Genomic DNA, 12,306 nt, shown 5'->3' with positions numbered 1-12,306 from the left:
CATCGTATACATTTATTTTTATTTCTCCATGAAGTTGTACCTTTATGGTATTGATACACAAATCTCAAAAGTACTTTAAAAAATCAAACGCACAAAATGTTGTCCAAAAATTGTGGTACAAACTAAAAAAACCTTTGCCTTATTTCCCACGTTGCATTTGTTTAGGATAATTAATTTGCCAATTATTTTTTCGAAAGAAATCCTGATTAATAAAAAAAAATATAAGTTGGCAAAATCAACTTGATTCTTAATTTAAAGAGCATTTCTTTTCTCAGGAAGGGTGAATCCATGTTTATCTAGTAATGAGCATATAGTTGGATGGAAGAATCTAGTTGAAGAATTGAACTCACTTCTAGAACTTGAGTCTCGCAATATCACTTGTCTGTTAGGGATTCATGGAACAGGTGGAATTGGCAAAACCACACTTGCCAAAGCTTTGTATGATCACTTGCCTGTTAGGGATTCATGACTCCAACGAGCAGTTTCAAGGTTCATGTTTTCTCTCCAACGTTAGAGAAACTTCAAACCAAATTCAGGGAATAAATCATCTGCAAGAAGGGGCTTCTATCAGAGATACTTGAGATCAACAAAATCCAGTTAAAAAGTATTGACGAAGGAATCTGAAATATAGAAAGTGGATTAGGTTTCAAAAGAGTTCGGGTGTTGCTAGGTGCTTTTTGCTAGTGCACCCAGCACTTAAAGCGAAAAGTCAAAAATGCCCTTCTTATATTTTTAAAAAACTTGTGCACCCAGTCATTCTGCTTCCTTCTTCATTTCCTTCTTCCGCGAGCATTGTTCTTCTCCCTTCTTCTGTGCGAGCTGCTGCTGGTTCTTCTTCTCCCTCGCGATGATGTTGCTGGTGCTCTCCCACGAGCCGTTTCTTCTTCCTCCGTCTTCCGGCGAGTGTTTCTTCTTCTTCCGTGAGCTCCATTCTTTCAATCTTCATCGAGGTAAGGTTCCTTCTTCCATTGCTTCCTATTGCTTCCATTGTTGATTGGTTAAGGTCATCCGTAGTAGAGACAACTTAGGAGGTAGATGATCCACAGTAGGGAAAAGTAGATCCGCATGCGTTTTTGGTCGCATAGTTTCGTGCGGATCAACTTGATCTGCAGGCTTCACATGGATCAACTTGATCCGCAGGCTTGTTTTAAATTTTTTAAAAAAATTGAATTATGTTTTAATTAATGAAAAATGGTTTTTAATAAGAGTTTAGGGTTAATTTTGAATCTTTTAGCCTGGAGTATGATGTTTTATAATGGTTGTTTAAGATATTGTGGTTGGTGTGCATTCATATTTTGAAGGTTTCAGTGGTTTTTTACTTTATTTATATCATGTATGGTACTGAATATGCAATTGTAACTATTTATATCCTGTTTTGAAATTTGGTTTTGTGACTTTTTGGTTTGTAGCTTTACTTTGAACACAAACTATTTATATCCTATTTATGTGTTTGAAGCCCTCAAATTTAGTCACTAATCATAATCCCAAAAGGATGCTGAAAACAAATTAGAATTTGTAGCAATGCCACACCCTTGAGTATAAAAATTGGTGCGAGTGTTTGAACCTCGAAGGAGGCATGCATCTTCATCATAAGCTCGCGCAGCTTCCTCAGCAGTTTGATAAGTTCCAAGCCAAAGCCTAATCTTCTTTGATGTGTCTTTGATCTCTGCTGCCCATTTCCCTGAAGCCCTTTGTCTCACTCCTACAAACATTGGTTTATTCTTTATCTTGAGTTTCTCACAGAATCTACCCTCCTTGGCCCTTTGGTTTTGATACTCCATACTTATTAATATGAGGGCAATCAAGTTAGAGATAACATAAACATATATATAGGTACATGTGACAAGCTCCTCTGAGGGCATATGACTCAATGACATCATCAGAATCATAAGAGTGCTATTTAATGAACAAACATTAAGCATCTAAAAAAGTTCCAACATAATAGCAATAGTCCAAACCCAAACACAAAACACCAAATTTCTCGAAACCAAACCAAATGAAATTTCGAAAACCATACACACATAAAAGGATTGATTGGAATTTGTGTGGTTTAGTGATGGAAATTGTGGTAGACATTTGCAGATCATGGTTAAGACTAGAGGATTAGGTTGTGCGTTAGGTAGGGTTGTTGCCAGAGGTCTGGGGAGAGGGGATGGTGATGATTCTCATGGTGCTCCCCAGCGCCGAAGGCCGACCACATCGGCACGCAGGCGACGGGTACCTATCCTTATTGATGATGTTGTGCCTGCGGTACCTGCGGACTCGCCTACGGTACCAGAGGCAGAGGCTAATGTAGCTGGGGATGAGCCCATGGTAGATGCTGTCGTACAGGACACCGGTGCAGAGACTGACGCACAGGATACCAGTGCACAAGATGCTGCAGATGAGCCTGAGGGATTTCCTGGTGGACCCAGGGACCCATCAGTGCTTACGGAGTATGCTGACCATGTTGCGGCCAGCGTATGGTCTGGACAAGTATTTATAACATTCAAGTCTATTAAGTATTCTTTTTTATTGAGTTTTTGGTTACTGATTGACGTTATTTGAACAAATTATGTGTTCCTTTGTACTTCAATTCAGGAACATCCTGAGTTGAAGTTATCTTCCCATGGGAGGAAGGTGAATAACTTGGGCAGGCTTGTTCCTGCAATTGGGGACATGGTTGCTGGGACAGGATTAAGTCCTTTGATCGCGTGTTAGATAGACACCGGTGATCGGGGACTTATATCCTCCTTTGTCGAGAGGTGGCACGGGGAGACTTCTAGTTTCCATCTTTCTGTATGGGAGGTTTCGATCACGCTGGATGACGTTGCGTCTCTTCTCCATCTACCGATTGTTGGCGCATTCCATGACTTCTAGCCTCTACGCAGCGATGAGGCGGTGTTGCTGTTGGTTGAGTTACTGATGGTCTCAGCAGAGGTGGCCATGGCCGAGACAGGCCAATGTGGTGGACCATATGTACGCCTGCAGTGGCTGCGAGACGTATACCAGCGCAGATGTCAGACGCAACAATAGATAGTTGTTGCTCGCGCTTATGTTCTGCATTTTTTGGGTTGCACTCTTTTTGCTAATAAGAGTGCAGCCCGTGTTCATGTCATACACTTACAGGCCCTGTGTGACCTCACTCTTGTTGGGCGGCTGGTGCTGAGACTGACATCATTAAGCTGATCATTAAGCTGAGACTGGCATAATTTAATTACAACAATGTTTTAATGAGTGTATATTTAATTAACATGTATGATTTTCGTGTAAACCCTGTAGAGTTGGATATATGAGCACTTTGCGTCAGTTGCAAAGTGCAATGCTGATCCGGACTATGACGAGGTGTCACCACGTGCGTGTCAATGGATTGAGACAAAGAAGACTGTGAAGAAGGTATCTACAGCGACGCACAAGCAGTGCCTGGATCGTCTGAGGATCCCTGATGTCTGCTGGATGCCATATGCGAAGCACTAACCTGTGTAGGACTTTCATCCAATTTCGTGCTTCTCAGGATAGTTCCACTGGGAGCCTGTTGTTGTCAGATACAGACCGAAGAGGGTTATGCGCCAGTTCGGCTATGTCCAGTGCATTCCTACACACCCTGTCCATTCATGGGTGTCATATGATGACGTGGACAATACGTGGACGCACTACTCAGACCATCTGGCGGCAGCAGGTGATCTATGTGTTGTGCTAGGTCAGTGTGCGCCTGACTACATAGACTGGTTCTTCATCATATCGCATCCATTCATGACTGCACCACAGACAGATCCTCCTCGAGATGCATATGCGACGCAGCCCAGTCATATCCCTCATGAGGCAGCACCGGCATCGACACATGCGGATCCTGATGCGGACGAGCCAAGACATGCAGTGGTAAGTGTTACTATTTGGTTAGATGTATGTCATTTACTTCAATTATTTTAATACTAATTTGTATAATTCGTTTATTTTCTATTTAACAAGAGGCTTGCCATGCGATCGCGGAAGCGTTGGAGCAGCATCTAAATGCGTCAGGCACATCGACACATGAAGAGGTCATCCAAAAATGCCTCAGGATTTCCAGGGGTGTCACAGAAGACCGCAATGTGTATGTGAGGTCTCGACGTAGGTGACACACGGATCAACAATAGTTTATTCACACTTTAGATATCATTAGTTTTTGACGATGTATTTGACTTAACATTTTGTATATTTTAAGTTATTTTGATTAATAATATTAGTGTTATTTTGTCAATTATGTTTAAATTACTTGATCCGAAATTTATACCAAATTCATTCAAAATTCACCGACATATTATGAATGGAAGTAAGTAAATTAGAAATGTTAAACTAATATTACAAATGTCATTTAAAATTAAGTTTCAATAAAGTTAAACTTTTTTAAAAAATTCAGTCTCCTGCGGATCAAGTTGATCCGTGTAATACTTGCGGATCAAGTTGATTCGTGTAAGACTCGCGGATCAACTTGATCCGCATTTGGTCCGCGAGTCTTACACAGATTAACTTGATCCACAGGAGACTTTCGCAGATCAAGTTGATCCACGGGTCTTTTATGGATCAACTTGATCCGCACAAAGAAACATTGGAGGGGCATTTCTGGCATTTTTGAGTGATGTTCGGTGCATCAGCAATAACGCTAGGTGCACCTAGCAACGCCCAAAGAGTTCTTATAGTTCTCGATGACATTAACAGTTGAAAAAGTTGGCAGAGGAACGTGATTGGTTTGGTCCTAGGAGCAGGATCATCATAACAACGAGAGATAAACATTTGCTAGATGTTGGTCAGATAGAAAAAAGTGTCAGAAAATAAAAATAAAATAAAATAAATAAATAAGAAGAAAATGCAAAATCTTAAATTAAATAAACAGTAGCAAAATAACTTCATTTGACACAACATGAATCAACAATGCAATATATCATACAATAAGCACAAAGGAAAATAATGTAATAGAGAAATTTTTAATTAGCTTGGTTGAAGCACGCAAACATTATTCTTAGAGAGAAAACGTCCATACTGCATTGGTAGGAAAATCTGATTGCATTGCTCTCCAAGATATGACAACCTATTGGTTCCGATCAATGGACAGATCAAAACAAACGTAACAAACTGCATTATCCCATTAAAAACAAAATCTTATAAAATATAAGAAATCTAATTTTACCTGAGATTCTAAAACAAATAGTTTATTTCATAAAAACATAATGAGTAACATATTTTTATAAATTTTTAATTATAAAATAAATATTTATAAAAAAAAATATGAAGTGAAAGTGCTAAACGACCATGATTCTCTAGAAAGAGTTGTCCTAAAACTAACTATAAAGACCTTTCCAATCGTGCAATGAGGTGTTGCAAAGGCCTTCCATTGGCCTTAAAAGTACTAGGCTCTCATATATATGATGGGAAAAGATTTGGGTGGATGGAAGGATGCATTGAATAGATACGAAAAGTGTCCACATCCAGGTGTTCAAAAAGTTCATAGAATAAGCTATGATAGCCTTCCCTTCAATGAGAAGAACATTTTTCTAGATATTGCATGCTTCTTCAAAGGGCGAAAATTGGAATATGTAAAAAGAGTACTAGTTGCAAGTAACTTCAGCTCAGGAAATGGTCTTACAACATTAGTTAATAAATCTCTTTTAACTGTTGACAACCATCGCTTGCGGATGCATGACCTAATACAAGACATGGGTAAAGAGATTGTTAAGGAGGAAGCGGGTAATAAACTAGGTGAACACAGCAGATTATGGCATCATATGAAGATGTTCGTCAAGCACTAGAAGACAATAATGTACGAATTTGTCAACTATGTTTATTGATTTTTATCATCTTTAAACATTTTAATTCGTGTTGAAATTATGATACTTATTTGATGCCACTTATAATTGCGTTAAAGGGAAGTAGGGAAATTCAAGGAATAATGCTTCGTCTCTCTCTAAGAAAAAAAATCAATTGTCCGGAACTGTATTTGAGAAGACGAAGAATCTTAGAATTCTCATTGTTGGTAACACAAGCTTTTCGCATAAGCCACGCTATCTCCCAAATAACTTAAAGCTCTACTAGAATGGATACCCTTCACAGTCTTTCCCATCAGGTTTTTCTCCCAAGAAACTTTGGGCTTCAATTTATTTGATAGTCCTCTACTCACACTGAAAAAGCCATTTCAAGTACAATTGTGGAATCACATTTAAACATATTCTCCCATATTTTATTTCATTCTTAACAAAAGAAAATAACAAAGTATCTATAGTAATAGAGCATAAACATAGTTAATTTACAATGGATCATTATAATTTAGTTTACTGTTTGTGGGATGTGTCACAGGTGCATAAAGAGATTAAGACATTAGAAGTGAAGATGCCGAGATTAAGGGACATTCCAAAATGTTTCGTCTATGTTAACGAGGGAGGGTTTCCGATTTTCAAGGCTCGTGGGAGATTAAGGGAGATTCCAGAATGTTTCGACTATGTTAATGAGGGAGGGTTTCCGGTTTTCAAGGCTCGTGAAGTTCCCAACCGTTGCTTTAGCGTTTGTGTTCGGAAAACCAAAACCAAAAACTTTGGAATGGGCATCGTATGTAGTTTGCATGCACTTGTTCATTGAGGGTGAACACAAAGGGTACCGTGATTTCCTTGTGAAGAAGAATCTTGCGTTGTTATGCGACCTACGATTTTTTTTTGGTTTGGAGTGGGAGGATGCAGGTGTTGGGATGGGTAATGATTGGAAGACCATACAGGTTTACTGTGAAACAGAGTTGACTGTATGTTCTTGGGGAGTTTGTGTGTACAAGCATGAGACTAACATCGAGGATATCCAGATCACGAGTGAAGTTCCTAGTTCCACTTTGGTTCGGAGTCTTCATGCACTTAAAGTGAAGTATAAGAATTGAAGAAATATTGCTAGACCCCTCTGAAGTAAAAACAATTCTTTGGATTGATCATACTGCCTTTATGAAGCTAAAGAATCTTGGAATTCTAATTGTTTGGAGCAGGGTCTTTTGTCTAAGAGAAAATATCAGTGGAATCAATTTAGGCTGCTTCAATGGAAATTTTGCCCTTCACAAGTCAATTTGATTTACGCGGAATTCCTCTCACACTGGCAAAGCCATTCCAGGTAGAATTGGTATTTTGCTCATACTTGCATGAATATAAAAAATGACAATTTAGATATTCACTCATTCAGTTAATAATTTGTTTCTGTTTTGTAAAGATTTGAGCATTTGACGGAGAGTTACTTGACTAATGACTATATTCCTTCCCTATACACATTAGAATATATCTGTTAGTTAATTGTCGTCAAGTGTTCAGAAAGTAAATTCAAGTCTCTGCAATTCTTTAACTTGGAAGGTGTTATGGTCCCAGGCATGCTACTTACTCTCATTTACACGATGCAGTATAGGTGGACAGCATCGTAAGGTGGAAACTATATCAAATGGCAGAAAGAAAAAAAATTGAAATGGCTTATAGACTCGGACTAATGAAGTAGTATTATGCAGGTGTTCACATTTAGCACAGACAAGGCCAGCTATAACAGGTTAACAGATACCCATTGGAGAGGGTATATGGCTTCTTAGAGGACTATATTCAGTTTAAAATCTTTCGGTCACAAAAATTATACTTGCATGAGTCCTCAAATGTGTTAGCATTGCAATCATGCTTGAGCCTTGTTGTGAATTGTTCCCATAAATAACCTAAAACTTGCTTCATTGAGTGGATAAAAATGAAAATAAGATAGATTTATGCTTTTTATTTTGTTCCCATAAATAATTTGTTTAATTTTTAAAAATATAAATTAATTTAATTTAATAGTTAAATAAAAAAAAATTGAATGCTGACATTTTGCTCAGGTTTGGATGGTTTTTTTAAGTGGGTCGGATTGCAATCAACTCTCTTCGGTTAGCAGGACATTACCTCATTGCAATCAACTCTCAATCAATCAAGTTTTTGAATAAGTAATGTTCAGATCCTGAATTAGTTAGCTGCAAGGATGGAGGAATTCTCATATACCTTTTTTCCTCATGCTAGGATATGTTTGGGTTTCCAATTTATGTAGGTGTCAAGAGAAGGGGTTGATGAAAGCGTGTTTTATGAAGTATTATGCATGCAGTAAAGGGATTAGAAAATCTTTCGGGGAGTATTTTGGTGTGCTTACTTTAGATGTAGACTGCTTTTGGCTTATTTGGTTGGCTCTTGTAATGACTTTGCCTTGGGTACCACTTGTGCTCAGATTTTGTAGTTTTGACAGCGTCAATAGTAACTCCCTTTCTCTTTTGTTAATAAAATATGAGTTGAGTAAATTTCTTTAAAAACACTTTTAAGAGAGAAAAAATCAAAAAAGAAAATCAGTTTCTCCCTAAATTAAAATTACATCTCTATTAACTAATCATTTGTAGAAACTTTCGCATATAAATTTTTTTAAGATGAGAGTGCATCACATTGATAATTAACCAATTCTTTCAATCCTCACTCTCAATACAATTTCTCTCTTTCTCATATAAACTATTCATTATTTATTATTTAGGCTTACTAACGGGTTTCTATGGACTAGCACAAAGAAGTGAATGAGTTCTTTACCTTTTTATTTTTACCTTTAGCTATCATGATATGTGAATACAATTTCCTTATTTTCATATAAAAGCACAAATTTATCTTATTTCTCTCTTTCTTGATTGTTCCCATTAATCATGCTTGATGTGAATACAATTTGCTCTCTTTCTAAGCTATTGTTTTGCACCGAGGGATGAGACTGAGGGGTTTGAATTTTGTTATTCTATATGTAATTATACACCTTTAACTTGATGAATAAGTGATTAACTGATCTTATAAAATTTTATATCAAAATAAGTTAAAATTATTTCCTTTTTAATTAGTTAATCAATAAAAAATTGCAACTAAAATAGAATTCTCGAAATCAAATAATTGGAGTAAAAATAATATAATTTATAGGCTTAAATATCTTTTAGATTCCAGAAAAAGTTCAGATATTACATTTGATCCCAAATAAACTTTTTCTTAATTTTTAGTCATTGAAAAAAAAATTGAATTTTTTCCCTACATTTACCTTAGCTCGTTAACTTGAACCGTCATGCATACCAATAATTGTGATATTTAAGGAACTAAAAGGAAAATCTAAAAATATTTAAGGAAGCACTTGACAAAGTCGACATAATGTCATGAATGAAATACAAAATTAAAAAAAAATTGTCAATAACCAAAAATAAACAAAAATTTATTAGAAACTAAATATAAGATCCAAAAAAATTTAAGAAAAAAAAACATATTTAAGCCTAATTTATGATAACACATATACTATTTCTAGACAGCTGAAAATAAAATTGAAAATAGTAAATATTGAGTTATTGTTTAAATAAGAAAAAAAAAATTGAGTAACAACAAACACGGTGCTGTGCATGTAAAAGACCAAGAAAAACAAAATCACCGCAATAAAATTTGAATCTAGAATCTCATACAAATCATTCAAATCTCCACCACTAAGCCAACTCTAGTGGATTAATAGAGTTCTGATTAAGTGATTTAATATCTTGTCAATTACCTTTCAATCTTTTGATATGCAAGAGCGAAACATACCTTGTTGCTTTTTGAATGACGAAATATCCACACCGTGACAACATCGTTCTTTTGCAATTCATGAATTTGGAAGAATTTTTTCCACTCACCGTTAAGCACATAAAACTTCTTTGTCCATTTCTTGAACATTAGAGTGTAACTATTGTCATGCATGTCATAGGCACAGACTCGTATTCCTTCTTCAATATTTTCATCATTCCTCAATAACGGTAAGAAAGACTTTTCCACATGCTCTTTTTTGAGAAAAATCCTATTTTGATTTACATTCACATCAGTATTTGTCAATACCTTTTTGAGAGGCTCACCATACTCTAAAATATAGTCTCTGAGGTTCTCGTGTGGTGGCAAATTATGTTTTCCCTCTTGGTATGAAGTTACCAAAGAAACGAGTGCTTCAGCAGCTTTGTCAATATCTTCCTCCATTGTTGGTATTGATGATGACGACGACCCTTGGGGCTGTTTACAATTTTGGCCACCAAAAAGATTTCCATGCCATTTATACAAATCTTTTTCTTGTGTCATAATCTTAAGTAGTTGAAGTGTTGTTTTTTTAATCCTCTGTGAATTCTTGAATAACTACTTTTCTTTCCACCTTACCTATCTCGCTTATTATGTTTCCGATTCTTTATATTTCCATGGTCGAAGGCTGCGTCTACACATAACATTCACAACCCACAAATTATTTAATTTGATTCTCTTAATTTTTTAAAATATTTAATTAGGTATTCTAGTTTTTCAATTAAGTCTTTACCATCAAAATGAAAGAAAAAACAATACGGCATCATCGGTGGAAAAAACTTAATTGAATCTTTTAAAAATAAAAAGACTAAATTGAACTTAAAAAGTAAATTAAAGAAAAAAATAGCAATTAAATTATGTAAGTATTTGTTTAAAGAATGTGAAAAACATAGATCAAATAAGAAACAAAGAGAAAATTAAAATCAAATAAGAAACAAAGAGCAAATTAAAATTAAGAAACCTGTTGAAAGAAATCAAGATCAAGAACGGAAGAGACGAGGCTAGACTTTTCTCCCCGCACAAGCGGAAACTATTATAACGGCAATAAAAAGCACCAAAGCAGTACAAGTTTTAATAACGATAATAAAAGATTGGATATGATTTTTCTTATATTTTAAAAAGGTGATATTAAAGATTGTAATATATGACATTTAAAAAATATTTAATTAACATATGATAAAACGCGGATAATAAAAGATGAGGTCAGACTTTAAAAAAAAATGAGATTAGACTTTCTGAGATAAAGTGAGCATATTAAAAGGGATCGATCGCAAGTATAATTAATCTCTAAAATAAATTTATGTTTGCGAATTATTCTCCCGCAAAATTAAGGAACAAAATTAACCGGTCTCCAAAATTCATCAATTGATCCCTTTAAAGTGAAGTGATAATATTTTTTTAATATGATTTTATTTTATTTTTATTTTTCATATTATAATAATATTTGCTACCATCTACTTTCGTCAAGGGACTTATTTATATTATACACTTGAAATATGTCAACAAATGATAAATAAAGAATTGGTTTTAGTTAAAATAATAATAAAAAAATAATGTACGAAAATAGTAAATAATAATATATTATTTCTCATTAAATTTATAATAAAATATTATTTGTATAATGAAAGATTGGAATTAAGTTACTCTAAAACTTCTTATAAAAAAAGTTACTCTAAAAACTTGTTTGACAGTCGAAATAAAATAGATCGATAATCATGTCATCATGTTGTAATCAAATATTTAGTGCATCAATAAGATATAATTATTTTATCCTACTGTTTATCTTCTCTTATTTTTTAGTTTAGTATATTTCTAATCCTAAGAGAAAAACTATATTAGAAAATAACATAAAAAATACTCTCTCTCTCTCTCTCTCTCTCTCTCTCTCTCTCTCTCTCTCTCTCTCTCTCTCTCTCTCTCTCTCTCTCTCTCTCTCTCTCTCTCTCTCTCTCTCTCTCTCTCTCTCTCTCTCTCTCTCTCTCTCTCTCTCTAAAATAACATGATAAGATATTCTCTCTATACATCTATATAATAATTTATATAGAAATATATCTTAGTTTATTATGTTTACATATATATATATATATAATGGATTTGTATTTAGCATATTATCTTATATAAATTTAACATGTAAACTTAATATATATTATTAATTAAAATATTAAAAAATGATTAATTATTAGTTAAGTATTTTTAAGAAAAAAATGAATAATAATTATAATTTTAAAAATCTCATATAAATTTTTATAATTTTAAGAATAGTATTTTTTTAATAATTAGGATAAAATCATATTTTTCATTTTTTATAATTTGTAAAAAATAAAATTTTAAATTAAAACTAACTTTTAAAAAAATGTATGTAATTTTAACAAAAGAGTAACTTTATTTTTTAAAATATAATTTATAATTTATGTCTATCCTATTATTGTTTGACTCTCTTTAAATATAAGATAAATAATATAATAATTTTGTTTGGTTTGTCATTTGGTGTGTACTAAACATTATAAAAAAAAATCTCATTTTGATATTTTATATTATATTATTATATTATATCTTGATTACCAAACGAGATATAGATTGATTCTTGATAATGTTACTTTCTTTAATAACTTAACATATATCGAATTGCAATAATAATTATAATTTTAAAAATATTATATAATTTTTTATAACTTAAAGAATAGTAATTTTTAATAATTTAGTTAAAGTCATATTT

At 33.9% G+C, this 12,306-nt stretch overlaps 1 protein-coding gene across 1 annotated transcript; it reads right to left on the bottom strand.

Annotated features, from left to right (window-relative positions):
- Positions 1–9,410: 9,410 nt before the first annotated feature.
- LOC121174747 (putative B3 domain-containing protein At4g03170) lies at positions 9,411–10,891 on the bottom strand. The gene has a single exon (XM_041014684.1). The coding sequence runs from the start codon at positions 10,092–10,094 to the stop codon at positions 9,534–9,536; it is 561 nt and encodes a 186-aa protein (XP_040870618.1). The 5' UTR covers positions 10,095–10,891; the 3' UTR covers positions 9,411–9,533.
- Positions 10,892–12,306: the final 1,415 nt, after the last annotated feature.

Source organism: Glycine max, chromosome 4 (assembly GCF_000004515.6).
Source record: "Glycine max cultivar Williams 82 chromosome 4, Glycine_max_v4.0, whole genome shotgun sequence".
NCBI classification, from domain to species: domain Eukaryota; kingdom Viridiplantae; phylum Streptophyta; class Magnoliopsida; order Fabales; family Fabaceae; genus Glycine; species Glycine max.
Note: the sequence above shows the minus strand (reverse complement) of the source record. Positions and strands in the feature narration are given on the sequence as shown.